This window comes from Nicotiana sylvestris, chromosome 9 (assembly GCF_000393655.2).
Source record: "Nicotiana sylvestris chromosome 9, ASM39365v2, whole genome shotgun sequence".
Lineage (NCBI taxonomy): Eukaryota > Viridiplantae > Streptophyta > Magnoliopsida > Solanales > Solanaceae > Nicotiana > Nicotiana sylvestris.
In genome coordinates, this window is record NC_091065.1 from 63,320,471 (window position 1) to 63,347,161 (window position 26,691).

Sequence of the window (26,691 nt, forward strand, 5' to 3'; positions counted from 1 at the left end):
GGAGTAGGCTCTTGTTACAGGGGATATGCTGCCCGAATTTATATAAACGAGCTACAAGTTTATGTTACAGACTTAGCCTTTATTCAATATTGATTTTGAATCTCCTTATGCAATGGTAGATTGAATTGAGTTGTTTGAAGAGTTGCTTGGGAGGTATTAAGGACTCAACGTGGTTAAGGTATTTTAAGGAACTTACTTCTTTTTTTTGGCATGATCTAACGTGACATGAACATAAACGTTACGCTAATTCATAACGGATGTACTCCTTGGAACTAAGGTTGTCCATGTTGTTCTTTCCATATAAAGTTATTCTAAGCAAGTATGTATGATCCTTGAATCCTACTAAGGTTCATATTGAGGGTATGGATGTCCATAATGTTAATCGAAGGTGCAACGACCTTAAGTCACTCCGAAAGGTTTAGAACGTGATTCCATGAGTCTATTTTACTCTACCGAGCCGCGCTATAGCCGGCCGGGTATGACACCTATTGTGCAACACTAATCAGTTGGGTTTACCGAGCTCCACGTGGCCGGGTATGATTCTATTGAGCCTTATGATGGCCGGATACATTTTTACCGAGTCTTCTTTGAGTCCGGGTACGATATGATGATGATGATGCCCACAAAGGCGTATGTTTTTAAAAGTTTATGTATATATATATATGTATTATGCATTTCATGTCAGTATCCCCCAGAGGCACTCAGATGTTATAGGTTGTATCTCCTTTATCTCTCTTTACATTAATGTTCTTGTTTATGCTTTCCTGCCTTACATACTCGGTACTTTATTTGTACTGACGTCCCTTTTGCCTGGGGACACTGCGTTTCATGCCCGCAAGTCCCGATTGATAGGTTGACAGTCTTCCTAGTAGGCTATCAGCTCAGCGGAGGTGTTGGTGCACTCCACTTGCTTCGGAGTTGCCTATTTGGTCAGTATGCTTTGGATATGTATTGATTGATATGGCGGGCCCTGTTCCGACCTTTATGATTTTATGTACTCTTAGAGACTTGTAGACAGATGTCATATATATGAAAATTGTATGGCCTTATCGACCTATGTTCAGTGTACGAGTGATCACTTTGGTTTTATAGGCACGTATGTCACATGTATAAGTTTCCATGTCAGGTCAGGTCGTCCAATATTTAGTATTCCCTTATATTTTATTTTTGTTATCTCATGACGACCTTTCTAGGACATTTACCCATGATATTACGATATGACAGATATGTTATGTTGGTACTCGGTTGAGTACGGCATCGGGTGTCCGTTGCGGCACTTCGGTTTGGGTCGTGACATCCCCTCCCCCCTCAAACTTTTAATTTAACCCCTAGGTTTATTAAATTACACTTTGATCCAATTTTAAACTATAAGTACCCCATCCTTCTTCATTTTTTTCCACAAAAGTTCTCAAATCTCTTATATTCTATCTATATTTTTCTCACAATCAACTATATTTCAAGTATTTGAGCAAAATTTTGGAGCAACTTTCAAGCTTCAAATTAATTCGTTTGGAGCAATGTTTTGAGAAATTTCTTTAAGTTTCAATATTTAATCACAGTGCACTCGTTCCATTTTCTAATTTTAATATTTAATATTTGCGTATAATTTTAGTGCTTATATTTTGTGTTTACCTTACGTGTTCTATTTTCGTATTTTATTTGTGTGTTTAATTGTTGTGTTAACTTTTCTAATTTATTTTCATATTTAAATTATGGCTCATAAAAGTGTATTTGGCATAACCGATCCATTTTAAAAAAATAGTAAAAAAAGTAGTAAATGTGCTAGTTGTAGTAATCCTAATCTTAATCCTTCTCCTAGAATTAGAAAACATATAGATGAAATGACTCATGCTGATAAAACTTTATTTTTCCAACCCCTGCATTTTATAATATTAATTTAGAAAAACAACTAGATCATGAAACTTTACAAAGACAATTTGGCAATGATATTTTTAATGGGAAAGAAGAAAATGAGGAGGAAGAATTAGATGAAACACCCACTAGTCTAGTAACATAAGTTCCAACTCAGAGTCAATATCGGTTTGGAGCTTTACCTCATGTACCTCCTGTAGGGATAAGGTTAAGGTTAATCGTACGAAAACATCACTTGTATGAATTTTTTTTGAATATGATAAAGTCAACGAAGTTTCTATATGTGCAAAATGTAATGCACGATTTGCACATGGAAAATCAGGTGGGGTGCGAAAAAATTCCGGATCCTAACAGCGGTATTGGCGCTCCTACTGGATCTGGCGGGATTCTAACTTTTTCCAACAACAGCTTCGCCCTGCTTCTGGTAGTATGATACGCCCCTAAAACAAAGATAGAGATTGTGAAAATTTAGCAAAAATGATAAATATGTGTGGCTTACCTTTTATTTTTCCTTCTCAGCCTGCCTGCTTTTCAAGATTTTTCTAACACCACAGTTAGAAATGATACTTTTATTCATTGTGTATTTTCCACTTAGACCGTAAAATGTCTATCACATTTGATATAGGTCGTAGTCCTAATGGTAATGCTTATTTAACGGTTACATTTCATTGGGTTGATCATCACTAGAACATGCAAAAACGTATTATTGATCATAAATTTGTTGCTTCAAAACACATTGGAGCATATATTGCAACGAATGTTCTATAAATAGTTGATTTTTATCGGCTCGTCGATAAAGTTTTAACTATCATATTAGATAATGCTTCTGCTAACACCACTGCAGCAACTAGCTTAAGAGCTAGACTTTGTCCAATTAATCCAGAAATTTTTCATGTTACATGTGCATGGAATATTTTTAAATTGATTGTAAAAGATGGTATTAATTTATTTTTTGAGGCTTGTAATAAAGTACAACATGCTTACGGCTATATTTTTCGTGCTAATCAAGCGAGTAAAATTCGTGAGTTTAGACAACAACGTTCTAGTACTGACCTTCCATATAGAAAAATTCCAAAATATATTTATACTTGGTGGAATTCTACTTATGAGATGCTTAAAGTTGCTTATGATTATCGGGTGACTATACATAAGGTATTTAATATACATAATGGTATCCTCGCTGATCAAATTGTTGAGTCTGATTGGGATGAGATCAAAGAGCTTACTAAATTTTTAGAAAATTTGTATTATGCTACAAAATAATTTTCTTGTATATATTATCCTACTTCTACACAAATATTACGGTATATTTATGGATTTTTTGTTGTATTTGGTAAGTATAAAATAAATCAAACTTATGCACTGGCCGTTAATGAAATGATTGCAAAATTTAAAAAATATTTTTTCTTATTCCCCAAGTTTATTTAATTTCTACTCTACTTAGCCTATCTTTAAAATTAAGAGGTGCAAATGAACTTATTCGTAAAATTTATGAGAATTTAGAAATTCAAGAAAATGAACAACCATCTCTCGAAGACTGCAAGCTAGCATATATTCTTATGCTAGATCAATATTTAATAGTTATAAATCTATGACAACAGCAGATGATGAAAATGCTCCTACTGCTTCTAAGGCTAGCGTAGAAGTTCTATGGGAAAGGATGAAGGATATAATGGGTCTTGATTCCTCTATTGACGATGAACTTGATTCTTATCTTATTCATGGATTGGAATGTATTAAAGACGAAAAAGGCAACAAACAACTTTTTGCATGGTGGAGGGAGCGTGGCAAGGCATTTCCAATACTTTCAATAATGGCCTGAGATATACTGGCTATTCAAGCATCATCAATAGCATCGAAGAGTGCTTTTAGCGCGATAAGATTTCACATCAAAGATCATAGACATTCATTAGCGGAGGACAGCTTAGAGATTTTCGTCTTATTCAAAGATTGGATTAATTCAGAAAGAAGAAATCTTGACTTTGAAAAATTAACCACTAGGGAAGAAGAAGAAGAATGACGGCATGGAACTCATGGAACATCAAACAACATTGTCAATTCCAGAACAATGATCGAGAGAAATTATAGATCAGTTACAGCGAAGCCATATAGGAGCTTACAAATATTAGTATGATAATTTGTAATTAGCTAATAAGAGGCCTAGTTCAAACAGAACCCTTCAGAGAAAGTGGCTGCATAGATTAGGTGCTCTTCAAAAGACTTGTATATGTATGTGAAATTTGAAAGTTCTATTAATAAAATAAAAGGATTTAGCCTTGTTTTTTTTATTTATGAATTGTCTTACTTAGTTACTTTATAGCTTGAGATTATATTAAATAAATTACAAGTTTATTATAATTACTCAAATATTTTTTGTTGCAAGTCTTTTGTTTTAATATTTTATAATTCTTTACTTAGTTTTTTTTTATAATTTATTAAGTTTATGTTTATTAAATAAGTAAAAAAACTAGCCTTTGCAAACTTTAAAAACTTAGTCATTGTCAACTTTTAAAAAAATAACCGTTGCTATCTATAAAAAATTAGTCGTTGCCAAATTTAATGCTTAAATATTTAAAAGATTTTTTAAAAAAAAGTCCACTCAAGGCCCACGTACCGTTTCATCCCGTCCTGTCCCATCCAATTTGTTAATGGGATGGGATGGGCATACCGGGTCGTCCCGTTTAAGGCCCGTCTCGCTACCGTCCCGGTCAAATGCCGTCTCATCTCGATAATTTGGTCTCTTCCCGTCCCGACCCATCCCGTTTGACAGCCTTTAACCTGCGGTAAAAGCAACATGTCAAAAGTTAGGAAACACAAGGAAACTTATAGAAGGATATCTGGTAACTTTTTAACAATATGGGTATTTGGAAATTTGATGGTCCATGCCTCAAAATTTTAAATTCCTGGTGCAACAAAAATACAGTCAAATCTCTCTATAACAGTCTCGTTTGTTATGATATTTTTGCTGCTATAGTGAAGTATTGTTATAGAAGACATATATTAAAACATAACATAAAAACCGATACCGAAAAAACTTGGCTTTTATAGTGAATGACTATTATATAGAGATGTTATAGAGAGTTCTGATGGTACCAAGTTAAAACCATGTCTAGCTTTGTCTAACTTCCTCTTTTTCCAAATAACTTTCTAACTGCAATGATAACGAGATAAAGTATGCGGAGATTAGTATCACCAGAAATTATTATAACCTCACGTTATTTGGTCACTTATCATCATCCGAGAGCTTTTATACGTAGTCAGACTTGCATTCCTTTATACTGGTCTCTTATATCACAAATGGTCAACTAAACAAGTCTAAACTAACTACTCTATTCCTACCTTTACTTTGTGTTCCATGTTAGAATTGGGGTATATTACTGTCTTAAGTAATCAGATGACTAGATGATCTCCATAATCTAATTAGATAGAAATTTCACATCATGCTACCAAGAACCTGTTATTTTCATAGTACAACTACTATCCAGCCAGTGCCGTTTATCTTTTTTCTTTTATAGCGGTGGTTATCCGAGCCAGCTTGCAAGTACCTGCTACCAGAGGCGGAGCTAGGTGGGCGGAAGGAGGTTGCGAACTTCCTTCGCCCTAAAACTACACTATGTATATAAGGTCAAATATTTTTCACCATGTACATATATAAGATGTTGAATCCCCTTATCTTTTTCGCGTGTTTACCTTTATAATTGTTTGAATCCCCTTGGTGAAAATACTGCTTCTGCCACTACCTGCTACCTCCCACTAGCACAACTACCATGGAACTATGTCCATCAGAGCTTAGACAGATGACGCCATATCACGTTCACCGTCAGATAAAAGAGGAATGCTTACCTGTCACAAAACTGGCAGCAGATGGAACCAATGAGGTCCAAGTCAAGCACTGGTATTTTTTGTAAAAATAGCTGCAAAACTGCTATTAAGATAGCTTTGCATAAGAAATTAGTACCATGTTCAGGTGAAATCTTAATGCAAAACTGCTAAAAACCAATCAGGTCTAAGCCAAGCACTGATATCCATAAAAATTGACAATTGTAGATCATCTCTTCATTGGAGTCGGTTTTTGGTGAAAACATCTGGCTATTAATATAGCTTTACATAAGAATTAGTAGTACCATGTACAGGTGAATGGAATTGGTCTCTCAGATGCAAAAGCAGTTTACACCAAAAGAATATTTAACCCGTTAACCCTACCTCTTTAAACCATATGTACTCTTCTACCCTTAGAGGGGAGAAGCATTCCTAACTTTGTTTTCAAAAGAAGAAACTTTGAAGGAACGGAAAGGCCATGTTTCATCAAGAATTCCTCCAACACTTTAAAGTCAACAAAGAATCCAGAATCTACAGGAGGAACTTCAGGGGACAATATGTTGAATCCTGTGGAAACTGGTGCCTCTGAAGGTCCAGAAAATAATCAATCATCATACAGAACGTCCAAATCGAGTGTGCTTTCAATTAACTGAGAAAATCTGCTTACCTCCGTTGACTTTGCAGGGTTAGGATTATATACCTTACCCAAATTGTTAGTTTGGGTAACATTTGTTTCCCAACCAAAGTCAAAATCTTCGAAACTTAGACCAAAATCATTTTCGCCTTGATATCCATGTTGGGAAGTACTTTGGCTATCAGATGATGAAATTTGCTGTCTACATAGGTTAGGTTGGCAAGCATAAGTGTTCTCGTGCCTGCTTCCAGAGGCACTTCCTGTCCTAGCAGGGGAAGGCAAATGGCCATTGCAGGGGATTGAACTTCTAGATGAGGTTCCATCATCTGGATGATTGGACAACTGGGACACCGAAGATTGCTGAGGCAAATTGTTAGTAGAGTTTCCGGCTGCATACAGTTGAGAGAACATTTGGGCTTCAGATGATAATGGGTTATTGTACATATTACCCACCTTTGACTGGGAGGATACTGCATTTTCAGATGAAATAAAACTTTCAAATTCACTTAGAACACTAGGAAGTGTAGATAAGTGAGGTTGAGAAGGTGATGAATTAGCATAGGGTAGAGAGAATGCTGGAGCTTCTGAAGACGCCGAATTTGCACATACACTAACTTGTGACTGAGAGGGTATCTGAGGTTCCATTGGTGCAAAATTTGCAGATGCATCCACAAACCTAGACTGCCTAGGTAATTGAGGTTGGAATAAAACAGCATTTGCACCAAGCATGCCAGCACTGGGCTGGGAGGATATCTCAGGTTCCATCAGTGCATAATTTGCAGATACACCCACAAGACTAGGCTGCCTAGGTAATTGAGGTTGGACAAAAATAGGATTAGCACCAGCTATGCCAGCACTGGGCTGAGAGGGTATCGCAGGCTCCATTGGTGCATAATTTGCAGATACACCCACCAGAGCAGGCTGCCCATGTAATTGATGTTGGGAAGAAACAGCATTAGCACCACGTATCTCAGCATTGGGCTGAGAGCGTATCTCTGGTTCCGTTGGTACATAATTTGCAGAGGCACGCGCAAGACCAGGCTGTTTATGTAGTTGATGCAGTTGACGTTGGCAAGAAACAGAACTAGCACCAAGTATACCAGCATTGGGCTGGGAGGAAGCAAGATATTTATTCGAGCCTACAGGCACCCTGCCATAAAGCTCTTGCCACCTAGCCACTGAAGAATGAGTTCCACCAAATTGAGGCACAGAACTAGCACTGGATGAATTATACCCCGATCTACCAGTTGCCAAAGCCTGTCCAGATGACCCTGCCCTTTTGAACGCTGTTCGGATAGTTAAAAACTGGGGACCCATGTGACTAACATTGTGCCTTTTGTCCCTTGGACTAACGTTAATGCTTGCATTGCGCAACTGTTGAGAGACAACATGGCTATGAAATTTGTCTCTACGATCAGTAAGTTGCTGTCTCGCTAAATTCGGTAACCCAGGACTGCTTGACATAGAACAAGGACGAATTGGGGCTTGTCTAATTCTTTGGTTCTGTGGCGGATAATTAGGTGATCTCCAAACCAAACCTGGAGCTTGGTTAGATACGGGTGGGTGAACAGATACTGAAGTATTAGGGCCTGGAGGGACCGATAAAAGCGCTATATCAATTTTCCTTGTGCTTTGTCTCTGTGATTTCCAATACTTCTCCTTGTCAGTAGCATGACAATGGGCAACACCAGTGCACCAGTAGACACAGGGAGCAAGTGTGTCACAAACGTAACAATGGCACTGAAATTAAGAGAATAGTGATCAAGATTACAAATTTTTGCACAAAAAATGGACTTCAAACAAAGGATATAATTACCTGATCACAGTGCCTTTCATGTGGAGTAGAACCAAAGGGATATTTAGCACAAAGATGTCGTGGATGTGGATAATCTCTGCAGGCAATCTGAAAAAAGTAAGACAAGCAGAAGAAATCAATGGCCGAAAAACACCTCCAAACTCCCAAGAGAAAGAATGTAAGTCATATATTGGACAACTGTAAAAACAAATTTTGTAAAAATGTACATGGAACAAACAAGGAGAATTTTCCATTCGGCACTTCTTACTCCGCAGAAAATTGCAATGTTGCTGATTACATTAAGTGCATTAGCCATTGAATAAGTCATCAATGTGTCTTTGTGCATGCTCATAGTGGACACAGCCAGCCTTCATCATGTGGAAAGACCATGCAGGTGAACTATTGCATAAACAACTATTTCAGTATCGATTACAAGTTAAGCAAGCTCGATAGAGGGACAAGGTAAGACATGACTTATGTATTGGTCATTCCCTCAATTACATGGGTTATCTTACTAAGATAAAGGTGCAGACAATCTCATCTCCAGAATGGAAAAATTGTCGAACAGGGGCAAGGGATGTAACGTTATCCACATAATTCATATCAAGGGAAGAAAAAAAGTCGAGAGGTTTGGCAGTCAAAACCCGAATTGATTTAAGGTTACCTTGTTGAAAATGTCCTTTGTCATACTTAGGTAAAAATAAATATGTAATACATTGTATGGAGGGAGGGAGGGAGGGAGGGAAAAAAAGGGAGGGTTGAGCGGAATCTAAAATAAAGTTATTCATCGAATCACGTAACTCCATGGTATGCTCTGATCACCATCTAGCTAACGTGATAGGGAGACTACTATCACTCAGTCAGTTTCACTTCCTAAGGGAACGTTACATGGAAATGGTACAGTTAAAAGTTAACCAAGCTTCAATGTTTGACTTTTTGTAAGAAACACAGTTTATAGCAGAGAGAGATGGCAAGAGTGGACAAAATCCTAACTGATGTAAGGTGCCTACCTTGTATACAATTTCCTCATTACAGGGGTTGGAATATTACAAAATGTTGTATATAAGTGAAATCCAACAGTATGACAATGTCCGTTATGAATTACCAGGGTTCAACTAGAGAGATGATGATATGTCCACACATAACGGAAATAATAAACAGGTAAGGGTGCAGTTCAATTCATCAATGCCATTCAGGCATTCACTGCCAAATATATAAATGGAAGAAGCAACATGATAGACATTCCATGGTATATGTTATTTATCTGTCCGTTCTGATCTTGTCTCTTTGAAGCATAAACCTTAAAGTCACTGAGGCTTGAGCCAGCATTATGGAGACCTCTGACCTGACTTCCCACCAGATAAATGATAGAAGCTTCTTGTCGAGATAAAGGACCCCGTCCTTAAGGGAATCCATTTAACTGCACCCACTTCGGTAGAGGAAATATCAAAAACACATGTTCTACATATGGTGTTGTCTTCTGGTGCTGCAACTGTGGTCCAAATAGAAAATCAAAATCCTTTGGAATCAGACCACCATGATTTCTAGTGTTAATTAAGATAAGTTCCTAAACATAGCGCAGCTAAGGAGTCATCTATCACCTATGTGGCACAAACAAGTCAACTCAAGTCTCTTGCCTCACCAACTCTATCTCGTACCTACTAGATTTTTTTATTCAGAAGCCTAAAACTCTAAAATCAGTAAACTTGCCAAAGACTTTGATTGTTCAATCAATTTAGCAATACATATGTTCTTGTACAGGAACGAGGTATGATATGGAGGCGTGAGTGGACAAGGGCTTTACTTCTCTCTGATAGTTCATCTTCCATGCGCGGCCACTGATGTTCCCTCCTCCACTTATCCATAGTCGTGGACATTCACATCTTTCAAAACTTCAGTGAATGTCTCTTCTAGTGAGCCTTGCCAGCTTGAAGGGGAAAAAAACACATCCTCTCAGATGAATTAATAATCGTGCATATCGATTTGAACTTGTTCATACTAATGAATGGCTAAAAATAGTGAACAGAGAACGACATCAGCTTTACGTCAGGGCCCCCGTCCCTCCTTCCTCCCACTATGATGAGGGTTCATCTAGGCCGAGAACGGGGACTCATAGGAACGAGAGAGGTATACCCCCTATTATTTGCTCACAACTTGTGTTTCACCTACAAAAATAGTCTACGCCCCGGAAAAACTCGAAACAAAGGTGAAGTGGCTGCCAAAGTTAAGGTCTGACCCAAGTACCAGAAAATCCGACGCCCCCTGCGAATTCCACAAGACACAAGATTGCATCGCCCTACGGCAAGAGGTGGTGAACATGTTGCAGCAAGGACGCCTCAAGGAGCTGCTGAGCGACTAGGGAAGGAACACCTTCTCCAGGGGTCGAGAACGTCAAGGCCCACCGAAGCCGCCCTCACCTGCCCGCACCATCAATATGATTATTGGCGGCAACGATGATGCCTCCATCAACGGTATCAAGTTCACCACCACTCACAAGCTCAAAAAATCGATCACCCACGAACGGTATGATGGACTCGAAGAAAGTATCATCTTCGACGAGTCAGATGCCGACGGTTTGACTTTCCCTCACAACGATGCTCTTGTCATTACTTTACGAATTTCAGATACTGATGTAAAGCGTATCATGATAGATGATGGGAGTGGAGCGTGCATTATCCAACCTCGAGTTCACGCCCAGATGAGACTCGAGGACAAGATAGTGACACATTGGATCACATTAACCGGTTTTAACAATGCAGGTGAACGGACCTCATGAGAAATTACACTCCTCGTCCTCGCAGGCAGCATAACTCTGGAGACAACGTTCCACATCATGGACCATGCCACCGCATACAATGCCATAGTAGGATAACCATGGATACATCCTATGAGAGTCATACCCTCCAACTTATACCAAGTGATTAAGTTCCCAATATACAATGCCATAGTAGGATAACCATGGATACATCCTATGAGAGTCGTACCCTCCAACTCATACCAAGTGATCAAGTTCCCAACACCTTGGGGAATATTCAGCATACACGGGGAACAACGCACGTCTCAGGAATGCTACCGCATCGCCATGGATGGCTCGACGATCCAACAAAAGAAAGATAAGGAAAAAGAAGAATAGCAATCAACAAGGTCGATGTCGACACAAGAAGAGACCAGGGATGTCATCACAGGCCCCGAAACGCTCGAAACTACGGATTCAACTATAGAGGACCTCAAACCCGTTCAATTAGATACCTGCAATCCGGCAAAAAGGCCTACATCGGCTGCAAACTTCGAGAACCAGATAAATTTAGTTAATTTTTAATAACTAATGCATATTTGTTTGCCTTCAGCTATGCAGATATGTCGGGCATCCCCAAGGAGATTGCCACATGCAAGTTAAACGTCGACTATTCTATCCCTCTATAAGGCAGGTCAGGCGGCAAGCTAGGCAGAAATTCAACCCCATCATTAATGATGCCATCCACGAGGAGGTAGAAAAGCTATTAGAAAATGGCTCCACCAGGGAGTCGAAATACCCAAATGGATAGCCAACGTGGTGATGGTCAAAAATAAATATGGAAAATGGAGGATGCGCGTAGACTTCACAAACTTAAACAAAGCGTGCCCGAAAGATTCATTCCCGTTGCCACATATCGACCAACTCATCGACGCAACGAACGGGTACGAGCTGCTGAGTTTCCTAGACGCATACTCGGGCTATAACCAGATACTCATAGAAGAAGAGGACTAGGAGAAAACCACGTTCATCACCCATACAGGAACATATTCTTATAGGGTCATGCTGTTCGGGTTGAAGAACGCAGGAGCCACTTATCAAAGATTGGTCACAAGAATGTTCAAAGACCAACTTGGCAAGACCATGGAGGTATATATGGATGACATGCTGGTCAACTCCGTAAGGGAAGAAGACCATATCGACCACTTAAGGGAAGCTTTCGACATACTAAGACAGTATGGGATGAAACTAAACCCAAAGAAATGCGCATTTGGCGTAACCTCGGGAAAGTTTTTGGGTTTCTTAGTGTCATAACGAGGGATCGAAGTCAACTTGGACCAAATCAAGGCTATCGACAGGATACCCGAACAACTGACTACTAAGAAGCAGGTCCAAAGGTTGACTGGCCGAACCGCCGCCCTATCGAGATTTATCTCGCGGTCGTCCGATAGATTTCACAAATTTTTCGACGTACTCAAAAAGGATAACGACCTCGAATGGACGCCCGATTGCGTACAAGCACTACAAGAACTTAAGATGTACCTATTGTCACCGCCTCTGCTCTCACAGCTTGAACCCGGGGAACACCTCCTCGTCTAACTCGCCGTCTCCAAAGTAGCAGTAAGTGCGGTCCTGGTGGAAAAAAATAAAGGTACACAATCCCCTATTTATTACATTAGTAAAACACTTGTCGACAGCCGAAGACGAGATACCCACACCTCGAAAAACTGACCCTGGCACTGATCGTAGCTTCGAGGAAGCTTTGATCCTATTTCCAGTGCCACCCTATCTTGGTCGTTACCATTTTTCCTTTAAGAAGCATTTTACATAGACCCGAGTTGTGCCAAATGGTCCATCGAGCTAAGCGAGCACGACATAACATATCAGCCACGAACAACGATAAAGTCGCAAAACTCGCCGACTTCGTCACGTACTTTAGCGCAAAGATAATCCATGAGGTCAAGAAGGAAGCCGCTCAAGCTTCTCTTCAAACACAAGACCTCTAGGTCCGATACATCGACGGCGCATTCAATGCTTCTAGATCCGGACTGGGACTCATACTCAAGGTCCCTACCGACGAAGTAATTCGCCAATCCATAAGATGCCCGGATATGACTAACAACAAGGTCGAGTATGAGGCCGTAATTTCAAGGTTGAGACTAGCACTCAAATATGGGGCGAGGCGGTTGAAACTCTGTTGTGATTCACAGCTCATAGTCAACCAAGTCATAGGGACTTTTCAAATCAAAGAACAAAGGTTGTAAAAATATCAAACCGAGATCTCTAAGTTGCTGCCCAATTTCGACAAATGTCAGCTCGACCAGATCCCGCGACCTCGGAATGTCGAAGCAGACGACCTCGCCAAATTGGCTGCAGCCACCAAAAGCATCACAACCGGGGATAAAAGTGTAATCCATCTCCTCAATTCATCGTTAGACCAAATGGAGGTAAGATCTGTAAGTTTAACTTGGGACTGTTGTATTATCACCTACTTGCAGGACGACACACTCCCAAACAACAAAAAGGAAGCTAAAAAATTGAGAATGCAAGCGGCCAGATACAGCCTCCTTCATAACGACTTGTACAAGAGAACATACGGCGAACCTATGGCGAAGTGTTTGGGTCCAAACCAAACCCAACGCGTTCTCGAAGAAGTCCATAAAGGCCACTACGACGCTCATTCTGGTGATCAAACGCTCATTAGGTGCCTCATACGGGCAAGATACTACTGCCCACCATGAAAAAATGCACCTCAGAACTTGTAAGGAATGCGAACAATGTCAAAGATACGCCCCAATAATTCACCAAGCAGGCACACATCTTCACTCGGTCACCTCCCCATGGCCGTTTATCTGATCGGGAATGGACATTGTGGGCCCCTCCCGACAGGGCAAGGTAATGTGCGATTTCTTCTTGTTTTAACTGACTATTTCTCTAAATGGGTGAAAGCAAGAGTGTTCGCTCAAATACACGAATAAGAGGTAATCGCCTTCATATGGAAAAATATCATATGCCAATTCGGCCTACCAAGGAGTTCAGTTGCGACAACGGACCCCTGTTCACGGGAAAGAAAACTGCTAAATTCCTCGAGAAATGGCACATTAAGAGGATACTTTCAACCCCTTATCACCCAGCGAACAACAGGCAAGTAGAATCCTCCAACAAGTCCATATTAAACATCATGAAGAAAAAACTCGAAGAAGCCAAGGGATTATGGCCGGAAATACTCCCAGAAGTATTATGGGCATATAGAGCCACCTCGAAGACAAGCACAGGAGAGACACCCTATTCTCTGGTCTACGAAACTGAAGCAATTATACCATTCGAGGTCGGAGAGCCCAACCTAAGGAACTCCCATGCAAGCGGCACTAGCAATGACGAGAGTAGAAGGCAAGAGCTCGACGTGATCGACGAATGAAGAGACATGGCGTACATAAGAATGATCGCCCATAAGCGGCAAGCGAAACGTTACTATAACAAAAAGGCAAAGGTCCGACCGCTAAAAGTGGGGGACTACGTACTCAAAGCCAAAACCCAAGCAAGCAGAGATCCACGAGAAGGCAAACTGGAACAAACTAGGACGATCCGCACGAAATTATAGCCAAAGCAAACAAGGGTTCATTCCAACTAGAGACAATGGAAGGAAAACAGTTACCAAATAATTGGAATATCAGCTACCTCAAATACTTCAACTTCTAAAAGGAAGAAGCCCCCCCCCAAGGCATACTCTTTTTCTCTCACTAAGTTTTGTCCCATTAGGGTTTTCTCAAGGAGGATATTAATGAGGCAACGAAAGCGACGCTTCGAGTCCAAGTATGCGAAGACCGCACTGATTTCTCTTTCATTTCCCGACTCCCCAAGACTCTCCAAGTCGAACAATGAAGGGACTAGATAGACCAGGACTAGAACGCCAACTAATGCCCAAAGTTTGTAACTTTCTCCAATAATGTAATCAGAGCAACAACGTCAAAGTAATAGAAACTTACGTTTATCAAAACCGTCTTAACAAAAGGTTAAGTTCGACCAAGTTCGAACAACACCTACCAGCCCTCGGCCGCGATTTGACAAAAGGCCAAGTTCGAACAACACCTACCAATCCTCGAACGCGATTTGACAAAAGGACAAGTCCGACCAAGTTCGAATAACACCTACTGGCCATCGGCCGCGATTTGACAAAAGGTCAAGTTCGACCAAGTTCGAACAGTACCTACTGACCCTCGGCTGCGATTTGACAAAAAGTCAAGTTCGAACAACACCTACCGGCCCTCGGCCGCTATTTGACAAAATGTCAAGTTCGACCAAGTTCAAACAACACCTACCTGCCCTCGGCCGCGATTTGACAAAAGGTCAAGTTCGACTAAGTTCAAAGCCAGTACGTCGCCTCCTTCGCGAATCGATCCTGGATAGTGCTTTCCACGGCAGTTGTATACTTATCTTTCAGCTTTACGTAAATTTCTTTACTCCTCTTCTTCCGCCGAGCACTCTCAATCTCTAAAATAACCGTCTACAAAACAAAGAAAAGATGTTAGAACCTACAAGGAAACTAAGGCATAAGGAAAAGATCGGATGACAGTCGTACTTACCCTGAGAGCGAGACCGACAATGTTATTCGACAAGGTAACATTGTTTATCTTCTCGAGGGTCACGCCCTCGACTTCAAAACATAGAGGACCGAAGACAGGGATTACCCTCCTCGATATTTACAAGCAGATTACGATCCATTGGGATTGCAATAGTCCTAAAGCCCCCCTCCATCTTCACCTCAAGTTGGGTGAGCGCTTATCAATCATCCTCAGCTCATCCAAATCCATGTCGGAATCGGATTCGGCGCCCTCCTCAACAACAAACTTTCCTCTATCACCGACAAATGAGGAGACATCTATTGTAGCCCTAGAGGACGACGCCTCCTCTTGCTTCAGAAGTGCGAGGCCATCGTCAAGCGCCTCCTCTTCGACCGCTTCCCCCTTAGCACGCACCGGTGCATCCAAATTCATCTCTTCTAATTGTGGGGCCTCGGAATCCACCCCAGTACTTTCTCTGACATGTATTATGGCCGTCTCTCTAAGAACGAAGTCGCCCCCCTCAGAGTCAATGGCCATTGTCCCTCAGCATCTACGGCCCTCCTCTTATGAGGCCTTAGACACCCATCGTCGAGAGAAACGTCATTGTCATCGTTAACCAGCGAGAAGAGTTGAGGAGCAGAAGCAGCAGTTGGGACGAAGGCAAGTTCTTCGACCGCAGTAGCCAAGACGGGGGCAGATGCGGAAAGTATGTTGGTCGCAACGGGGTCAGAAACCAAAGGCATAGCAGCCTTCCTCCAAAAATAAGGCACAGGTGCCCGACTCCTCCGAGAAGGCCCCTACCTGGGAAAGAAAGAGATGGGAGTTAGTAAAGTAAGCCGACATACGACAAAGAGTATGATGACCACGGCCAGAGAAGAGAAGGGAAGAGAAGTACCTGTTGAGGGATGAGCTGGCCTAAACTTCTTAAAAAAGCTCGGCCGGTCATAGATCCCTACGCGTGAGGGAGAATCCGCTCGACCTAATCGACAACACGCACGACTAGGGAAGGAGGCTGGTTGTTGGATGCAAGAAAGGGAAAATCATCTAACTCAAGGTAAGCAAAGAAACAAAAAAAGAAAAACAGGCCACTTAAGTGTATAGTTCCAAGCCTCAGAGAAGCCGCCGACGCTAGCCACAACGTCCTCAGTTCTGACATAAAAGAAGTTAAGCCAGAACTGACGACTAGCCTTGTCGTCCATCTTCACCAGCAAGCACTTGCCTCCACGGTGGCGAAGGTTTAGCATTGTTCCCCCGTAGAAGCTAGGGGTGAACAGGTGCACCAAATGTTGCAGCATCAATTCGACCCCGGCCAGCTCGGCAAATTTGGTCAACATTCTGATAACTTTGTAAACATCCGGTGCAAGCTGAGTAGGGCAAACGCGCAAAATTCTTCCACCAAAGAAAGAAGAGGGAACGAGTAACCGATGAGGAAGGGGTAGGCGTATAAAGCACAGGACGATGAACCTGCACCACGTCCCCTTCAGCCGGGAAGACCAAACTTGGCTTTGAATTCAACCAACTCTTTGGATGTCGTCCTCGATAGAAAATTCTCGGGTGCCGCGTCTAGTAATCGGGTGAGAACAGACCTGGCATCGGGGTTACAAAGGAGTATCTCCCCCACCAACGAGGAAAGCTTCCTCAGCAATGGCGGAAACACTATCCTCACGAGTAGGAAACACAACCTCCAAGGGAGCAACGCGACTCCCTTCACCAGCATCTAAGGATATGTTTGACATACTTTGAGATAATGAAGAAGAATACAACAAAGAGAGGTTAGGGTACGGTGTAAGTAATGGAACAGGGAAAGAAGTTTCAAAGAAAAAGGTTGATATCTCAAAACTTTAAGAGAGCGAAATTTCAAATCCAAGTTTAACAACCCCTATTTATAGAAAGTAAGGCACCAAAACCCGAAACGTTCTCTTAATGGGCACCAAACCTAAAACGGCTCACCATAATTGGCATCGGAATCGAAACGGCAGATCTACTCAAAGGTCACGCGCAAATCGAAGCAATGCGTCGGACACAGGCAACATCATGACGCATGACGTCGTGACATCACCCCTTCTCTTGAACCAGATGGCTCCAACAAATCACCCAAAAAATTTAAGGGATTTGAAATACGCAGCCCACAAAGAGCTACGTTGCCTGCTCGCCACGACAACTACGACCCATATAGTCTGCCCGATGAGATCGACCATGAATGACATTATCCGCTCATTGAACTCGTCTGCGAGGACGACCTCAACAAGTAGATGGACTAACTATATGGGCCAAAAATTACCTTTGATATGAGTAAAGCATATTAGCATTAAGAAGGCCCTCATGGGCTACCACGTGTCACCAGTACGACTTCGATAAAGGCCTGTCCAAGGTCGAAGTGGTCTCTTAAAAGGTGAAGGGCAAAGCCGATGAAGTTATTGAAGATCAAGGTCGAGGAGTCAGTGAAGGTCAGGGTCAAGGTCGAGCACTCATCGTAGACAGAGTAAATAACGGCTAATTTTAGGATAAGTCATTAAAAGAGAATATTCTAGTGGATATTCTCTGTACTTGTACTATTAGGTAATTGTTCCCTATAAATAAAAAGAGACACAATGATAAGAGACATAAAATATTCACTTGTAAGAAAACACATTGACTTTCTCTATAGAATTTAGCTTTATTGCAAACATACAACGTATACCTTTTTCCTAAGATTATTGGCTAACTTTTCCACTCGATCCAAGAACAATCTGAACATTTGAAGGCTTATCAATCATTCATCATTGTCAGAGGGAATATCCATAAATCTCACCCCTTTTCGGGTGACACACACGTTCTTATTTACTTAAATGTCATTCTTTGCTATTTATTGTTATTTAATGTTATCCCCATCTTTTTGGGTCATTGAATACTATTAGTGTTGTCAATATTTCATGTCATTCGGATAATATACATATTATCTTATTACAAAATCAGTTAACGTATCTTTTGAATATTAATATTGGCTAAGATTGACTTTATTTTATTAAATCTAATTAGTTAAGCCCAGATCTAAAATTTGGGTAAAAACACCTACGTCTATCAATATGATACCACTAGCTAGCTAATGCAGGTAAATCATAAAAACAACTCGATACTTCCATAAAAGAGAGCAAGTTTGAAAACCCCAAACTCAACGTTGGCTGAAATTAAAAAGAAAATCAACATTGGAAGATTCTTTTGCCGATAATTGTTCAAAATCTCATAATGCATACCAAGGTTAACATGTGCTTTCTAGTTTTACGCAAAATAAGAATTGCTCTCAGCCAAAAGTGAACTCGATGCAAAAGCAGTCCTGTTATGAGCCCAATTATAAACCCAGATGAAAAACAATATAAATGTATCATACAAATTGAGCTTCCAAATGCACAGGTAGTGTTCAGATTACAAAATTTTCCACCCTTTTCTGTTTCCCTATCCAAAAAGGGACAATTTATAGGGTAAAGCGCGCTTAAGCCCCGAAGCGAGGCGCAAAACATGTTGAGCGCTTTGCCTCACTTAGAAGGCGCATCAGTGTCGTCATCAAGGCTTTAAGGCATAATTTTCCTTGCCAATGGACATTTGTTATTTTACTTTATTCTCCAAACTTATGACTCTAACTTCTCAAGCCAAAGTATCTATATATATCCCTCCTACACAGACATTACATAGTGACCCCTCTCATTTTCTCCGCCTAGTGACCCGCCCTCCCCCGTTTTCTACCTTTACGCTTTTCTTTGTAGCCTTTTTATGACATATGTATAAGGAGGTATCTCACTTTAAGATCTTTATGTGTTTGAAAGCTAGTGAACTTCAATAGGGTTTTAGATGGAGAAATTTCTTTTTCTGTTCATTCACAGATTAGAGGATTCTTCCATATCACCAAAATAAATTTCCGGCAAACGTTAGAAGCTAATAGCAAAAATTCAAACTGTAAAATCAGAAATATCAGCTCTTTTGGAACACTACAGTCATAATCTTTCCATCTTCTTTTATATTTTATTTCCTTTGCCATTTTGTTACTAAACTAGAACTTGCCAGCACTAAGTGAATACACTACAAGAAGCAATTAAGCAAGCAAAAACGAAAAAAACATCAATTGGGAAAATATCAACAAAAAAAAAGGTGCTATCTTTGCAAAAAATAAAAAAATAAAAAATAAAAAAATTACCTGACCCTTTTCGCTAACTACAAGCAAATCATCAGAATCATCACCACCTCTCTCGTTCTCAACTTCAACAGGCTTCTCTGGGTCTTCCTCCAAAACCACACAATCATCATCATCATCGTCAGGCTTAGCAGTAGCATTACTTACAGACTTCAAATTTTGCTTCGATGGGTTCATGATAACTTCCCCCACTACCACCACATCGTCAGAAGAATCGTCCTTTTTGCGTCCATCCCCTTCATCCAAAAGTTCCATTATCCACGAATAGTCATCGCTCCCTCCGCCGTCGCCGCCCACTTCTTCATCAGAGCTTATATCGAATATCACTCTCTCCGGATCAACCATCATGCCCATTGACCCGTGAATCGAATTTCCTCAATTTCTTCAATCCCCCCAAAATGTCACCCGTTTCTCTTTGCCCAATTTTCAAACAAAATAACCAAGATTTTGTAAAATAAACAAAATCTAGGTTTTAAATAGAACAACAAAGAGAATACTAAGGTTTGTGGAAAATAACTCGGAAGTGTACACAGGTGAAAGAGAGAGTGATAAATTAAAACCCTATTTTACCCAATTTAAAACAAATTTGAAAAGAAAAAAAATTGGATTATGTGTTATAAAATAAAGACCGTAAAGTAAAGACAAGTATAGAGAGAAACTGATATATTATTCGAACTCAAACTGATGTATATAATGAATTGAAATTTCTTTTTTTTATAGAAGAAAGGAAGCTGCTATGTAAGCTGCTACTATAAGCTGCTGTGTAAGCTACTACTACAAGCTGCAGTGTAAGCTACTATAAGCTGCTGTGTAAGCTGCTACTACAAGCTGCTGTGTAAGCTGCTACAAGCTGCTGTGTAAGCTGCTGCTGTACCAGATATGGATAATCTTCTACTGAGAGCAATATTTATCCATAACGGAGTACTGAATGGATAAGCTTATTATACCCGGTATGGATAATCTTCTACCGGGGGTAATGTTTATCCATAACTGGGTACTGAAAAGATAAGCCTATTATACCCGATATGGATAAACTTCTACTGGGGGTAATGTTTATCCATAACCGGGTACCGAAGTGATAAGCTTCTTCAGGAAGCTTATTTCCAATATAGTACTAAATAGATAAACATATTTACGGTGGAGTCCCATATGGATAAGCTTCTTCAGGAAGCTTATTTACAACGGAGTACTAAATGAACATCCATAATATAATATATTTATAACAGTCCCCTTGGATGTTCATTAAAAGATAATGTGTCTCATTAAAACCTCACTAGGAAAAACCACGTGGGAAAAAAAATTCTAGTGAAGGAAAAAGAGCACACATATTTAGTAATACATATTGTTAGGTGCCTCATTAAAAACCTTATAAGGAAAACCCCATGGGAAAAAACCTTAGTAAGGGAAAAAGAGTGCATCACGTATTTTACTCCCCCTGATGAAAACCTTGTTTCAAATATTTGAGTCTCCGCATTCCAATCTTGTATATCATCTTCTCAAAAGTTGAAGTTGGCAAAGATTTAGTGAATAAATCTGCTGGATTATCACTTGAACGGATTTGTTGCACATCAATGTCACCATTTTTCTGAAGATCGTGTGTGTAGAATAATTTTGGTGAAATGTGCTTCGTTCTATCTCCTTTTATAAATCCTCCCTTCAATTGGGCTATGCATGCAGCATTGTCTTCGTATAAAATTGTGGGTCTTTTCTCACATTCCAAACCACATTTTTCTCGAATAAAATGAATTATTGATCTCAACCATACGCATTCCCTACTTGCTTCATGAATAGCTATTATCTCAGCGTGATTTGAAGAAGTAGCAACAATAGATTGCTTTGTGGATCGCCATGATATGATAGTACCTCCATATGTAAATACGTAGCCGGTTTGAGATCGAGCTTTATGGGGACCAGATAAATAACCTGCATCTGCATAACCAACAAGGTTTGCACTATCTTTGTTAGCATAAAACAAACCCATATCAAGAGTTCCCTTTAAATATCGCAATATATGCTTAATCTCGTTCCAATGTCTTCGTGTAGGAGAAGAACTATATCTTGCTAGTAAATTAACAGAAAATGCTATGTCAGGCCTTGTAGCATTAGCAAGATACATTAGTGCACCAATTGCACTGAGATAGGGTACTTCGGGACCAAGGAGTTCCTCGTCCTCTTCTGGAGGTCGGAACAAATCCTTATTCACTTCAAGTGATCGAACAACCATTGGTGTACTCAATGGGTGCGCTTTGTCCATGTAAAAGCGTTTTAAGACCCTTTCTGTATAGGCAGATTGATGGATAAAGATCCCGTCTGCTAAATGTTCAATTTGCAGACCAAGACAAAGTTTTGTCTTTCCAAGATCTTTCATCTCAAATTCTTTCTTAAGATATTCAATTGCCTTTTGGAGCTCTTCTGGAGTTCCAACAAGATTTATGTCATCAACATAAACAGCAAGTATAACAAATTCTGATGCCATTTTCTTTATAAAAATACATGGACAAATAACATCATTTATGTAACCTTCTTTCAGCAAATATTCACTAAGGCGATTATACCACATGCGCCCAGATTGCTTTAAACCGTACAAAGATCTTTGTAATCTGATTGAATACATTTCCTGAGATTTTGCTTCAGGCATTTTAAATCCTTCAGGAATTTTCATATAAATTTCATTATCAAGTGAACCGTACAGATAAGCTGTAACTACATCCATTAGATGTATTTCAAGCTTTTCATGTAGTGCTAAACTGATGAGATATCGAAATGTTATGGCATCCATAACAGGTGAATATGTTTCATCAAAATCGACTCCAGGTCGTTGTGAGAATCCTTGTGCAACAGGGCGAGCTTTGTATCTTTCAACTTCATTTTTATCATTCCTTTTTCGCACAAAAACCCATTTATGACCAACTGGTTTTATACTAGCAGGTGTTTGGACTACTGGTCCAAAGACCTCTCTTTTAGCAAGTGACTTCAATTCTGATTGAATTGCCTCTTGCCATTTTGGCCAATCAGATCTTTGTCGACATTCTTCGACAGATCGAGGTTCAAGATCCTCACTATCTTGCATAATATTAAGTGCAACATTATATGCAAAAATATTATCCACCACTATTTCAAATCGATTTAAATTAATCCCATCACCGTTCGAACTTATTAAAAGTTCCTCACTCACATGAGCTTCGGGTTCATTGATTTCTTCAGGAATCTCAGAACTAATCAGATTTTGGGTCTCTTCAGGAGATCCCTTCATAGTATCGTTTTGATCATTTGTCGATTTTCTTTTTCGAGGATTTCGATCCTTAGAACCCAAAGGCCTACCACGCTTCAGGCGTGCTTTAGGTTCACTAGCTCCCATGCTAGTAGATGGTCCTATTGGGACATCAATTCGGATAGGCACATTCTCTGCTGGGATATGTGACTTAGTTATCCTTTTCAAATCAGTAAATGCGTCTGGCATTTGATTTGCTATATTCTGTAAATGGATGATCTTCTGGACCTCCTGATTACATATAGGGGTACGGGGATCAAAGTGAGATAATGATGAAACTTTCCACACAATTTCTCTTTTGATTTCCTTTTTCTCTCCCCCTAATTGTGGGAAATTTGTTTCATCAAACCGACAATCTGCAAATCGAGCAGTAAATAAATCTCCTGTCAATGGTTCAAGATAGCGAATAATAGAGGGTGATTCAAACCCAACATATATTCCTATCCTTCTCTGTGGTCCCATCTTACTACGTTGTGGTGGTGCTACTGGCACATATACAGCACATCCGAAAATTCGTAGATGGGCAATATTTGGTTCATGACCAAAAACTAATTGTGATGGAGAATATTTATTATAATGTGTCGGTCTGAGACGGATAAGTGATGCTGCATGCAAGATAGCATGGCCCCAAACAGTGGTGGGCAATTTTGTTTTCATAAGTAGTGGTCTTGCTATCAATTGCAGGCGTTTAATAAATGACTCTGCAAAGCCATTTTGAGTATGAACATAAGCTACAGGATGTTCAACTTTTATCCCAACTGATAGACAATAATCATCAAAAGCTTGAGATGAGAATTCTCCAGCATTATCAAGGCGAATGACCTTTATAGGATAATCTGAGAATTGTGCCCTTAATCGAATTATTTGGGCTAATAGCTTTGCAAACGCCAGGTTGCAAGATGATAGTAGGCACACATGAGACCATCTTGAAGATGCATCTATTAGGACCATAAAATATCTAAACAACCCACTTGGTGGGTGAATAGGTCCACATATATCCCCATGTATACGCTCTAAAAAGGCAGGGGATTCAATACCAACCTTCATCGGTGATGGTCTAGTGATCATTTTTCCTTGATAACAAGCATCACAAGAAAATTCGTCATTTGTAAGAATCTTCAAGTTCTTTAATGGATGCCCACTCGAATTTTCAGTAATTCGTCTCATCATTATTGATCCGGGATGGCCCAAACGGCCATGCCAAAGCACAAAAGTATTTGAATCCGTAAACTTCTGGTTTACGATAGAGTGTGCTTCAATTGTACTAATTTTTGAATAGTATAAGCCAGAAGATAAAGTTGGTAACTTTTCTACAATGCATTTCTGGCCAGAAATATTCTTTGTAATACAAAGATATTCCCTGTTCATTTCATCTATTGTCTCTACATGATACCCATTTCGGCGGATATCTATAAAACTCAACAAGTTTCTTCGGGACTTGGAGGAGAACAATGCATTGTCTATAATAAGTTTTGTTCCCTTAGACAGAAATATTATGGCTCTTCCGGAGCCTTCAATCAAACTTATATTACCAGAAATTGTTGAAACATTTGCTTTTTCCTTATGCAAATAAGAAAAGTATTTCTGATCGTTGAATATGGCATGAGTTGTTCCACTATCAATAACACAAATATCTTCATGATTTGTCTTTGATCCAAACATAATTTGAGGGTTATCCATATTCTTCAAAATAACATAAATAAAATATATTATAGTAAACATCATTATCAAAGCATAACTTTTATTTATGTACAACAATTACATAACCATACTATCTATTACAAACAACAAAAATTAAAATATTTACATTTCTACAGATTCACCACCGATTACATGACTTGTTTCTCCTTCTGGGGGTGCAAAGTAATCAGCTACATCCAAATGCATGAAGTCTAAATTATCTTCAGAAATAAAATTTGCTTCAGCATTTTTCTCTGTCTTCTTCAGGAAGGCTTGATAAAGCTCAACCAGGTGCTTTGGCGTACGACAAGTACGTGACCAGTGCCCTTTTCCTCCACATCTATAGCATGCATTTTCTACATTTGGCGCTTGCACCGCTTCATGCTTTTGTTCCTTCCTTTTCCACTGCTGGTGGTGAGGAGGCTTCTTTGGTGCATTATTATTACCATGATTGGGGTTTCTTCCCCGACCACGACTGGGGCCACAACCTCTTCCACGTTTAGCTTGGTGGAAGTTCGTCTCATTCACTTCAGGGAATGGACAAGAACCAATAGGTCGACTTTCATGATTTTTCATTAATAGCCCATTATGTTGCTCTGCTATAAGAAGATGTGAGATAAGTTCAGAATACTTTTTAAATCCCATCTCTCGATATTGCTGCTGCAGGAGCATATTCGAGGCATGAAAAGTGGTGAAAGTTTTCTCCAACATATCATGATCAGTAATATTATCACCACATAATTTTAATTGGGAAATAATTCTGAACATAGCAGAATTATACTCACTGATAGATTTAAAATCTTGTAGCCTTAGATGAGTCCAATCATAACGTGCCTGTGGAAGAACGACCATCTTCAGGTGGTCATATCTATCTTTCAAATTATTCCACAGTATGACTGGATCTTTAATAGTGAGATATTCCATTTTCAGGCCCTCATCAAGGTGATGGCGTAGGAATATCATTGCTTTGGCACGGTCTTGGTTTGATGCCTGGTTTTTATCCTTGATGGTGTCTGCCAGACCCATCGCATCAAGATGAATTTCAGCATCAAGTACCCAAGACATGTAGCTTTTGCCCGATATATCCAGGGCTACAAATTCAAGTTTAGAAAGATTTGACATTATTTAGGAAAAGAAAGTTCTTACCTCAGATACTTTCAAAATATTTGCTCGAGATGGTAGAGCTTCGTGCTGATAAAGTGTTATAAAATAAAGATTGTAAAGTAAAGACAAGTATAAAGAGAAACTGATATATTATTCGAACTCAAACTGATGTACATAATGAACTGAAATCTCTTCTATTTATAGAAGAAAGGAAGCTGCTCTGTAAGCTGCTACTATAAGCTGCTGTGTAAGCTACTACTACAAGCTGCAGTGTAAGCTACTATAAGCTGCTGTGTAAGCTGCTACTACAAGCTGCTGTGTAAGCTGCTGCTGTACCAGATATGGATAATCTTCTACTGAGAGCAATATTTATCCATAACGGAGTACTGAATGGATAAGCTTATTATACCCGGTATGGATAATCTTCTACCGGGGGTAATGTTTATCCATAACCGGGTACCGAAGTGATAAGCTTCTTCAGGAAACTTATTTCTAATATAGTACTAAATAGATAAACATATATACGGTGGAGTCCCATATGGATAAGCTTCTTCAGGAAGCTTATTTACAACGGAGTACTAAATGAACATCCATAATATAATATATTTATAACATTATGGAGCTATTTTGCTCATTCTCACTCTTCAGTTATTTTTTTTTTATATTTTCTGTGCCAAGTCTTTGGTTGGTTGAGTCATGGCTGGGGGGGAGGGAAGAAGGGGGACGGGTACGTGTAGGGAAAAGTAAACAAACTACGTTTACCGTTTCTTAATTTGTAGTCGAAAGTACTTGGTACTTTAATTATCACGTTAATAATAATTATTTAAATATCGAAAAATATTACAAAATTAGCATAACACACAAACTTAAAATAATTGGACATTATCTTAACCTGCAAAATGATCAATTTAGCCATGACATTTAGATAGTATCTTTTATTTTTTTGGTAATAACATTTAGATAGTATCACTATGTAGTTATAGTTTGGAAATATGCTATGTGATGATACTTACCTAAGACCTATTTGTAGATGATGTTTTGCGTATATTTCCTTT

At 39.7% G+C, this 26,691-nt stretch overlaps 1 protein-coding gene across 2 annotated transcripts; it reads right to left on the reverse strand.

Annotated features, from left to right (window-relative positions):
• Nucleotides 1–5,894: 5,894 nt before the first annotated feature.
• Nucleotides 5,895–20,115, reverse strand: LOC104239730 (probable GPI-anchored adhesin-like protein PGA55). Of its 2 annotated transcripts, XM_009794448.2 has the most exons (4): nt 19,585–20,115; nt 8,142–8,228; nt 6,359–8,065; nt 5,895–6,276 (listed from the first exon to the last, which is right to left on the reverse strand). In XM_009794448.2, the coding sequence occupies exons 1-4, from the start codon at nt 19,933–19,935 to the stop codon at nt 6,223–6,225; spliced, it is 2,199 nt and encodes a 732-aa protein (XP_009792750.1). In that variant the 5' UTR covers nt 19,936–20,115; the 3' UTR covers nt 5,895–6,222. The 2 variants fall into 2 exon arrangements, with proteins under 2 accessions (XP_009792750.1, XP_009792749.1); XM_009794447.2 differs by having other exon boundaries at nt 5,895–8,065.
• Between the last annotated feature and the right edge of the window lie 6,576 nt (nt 20,116–26,691).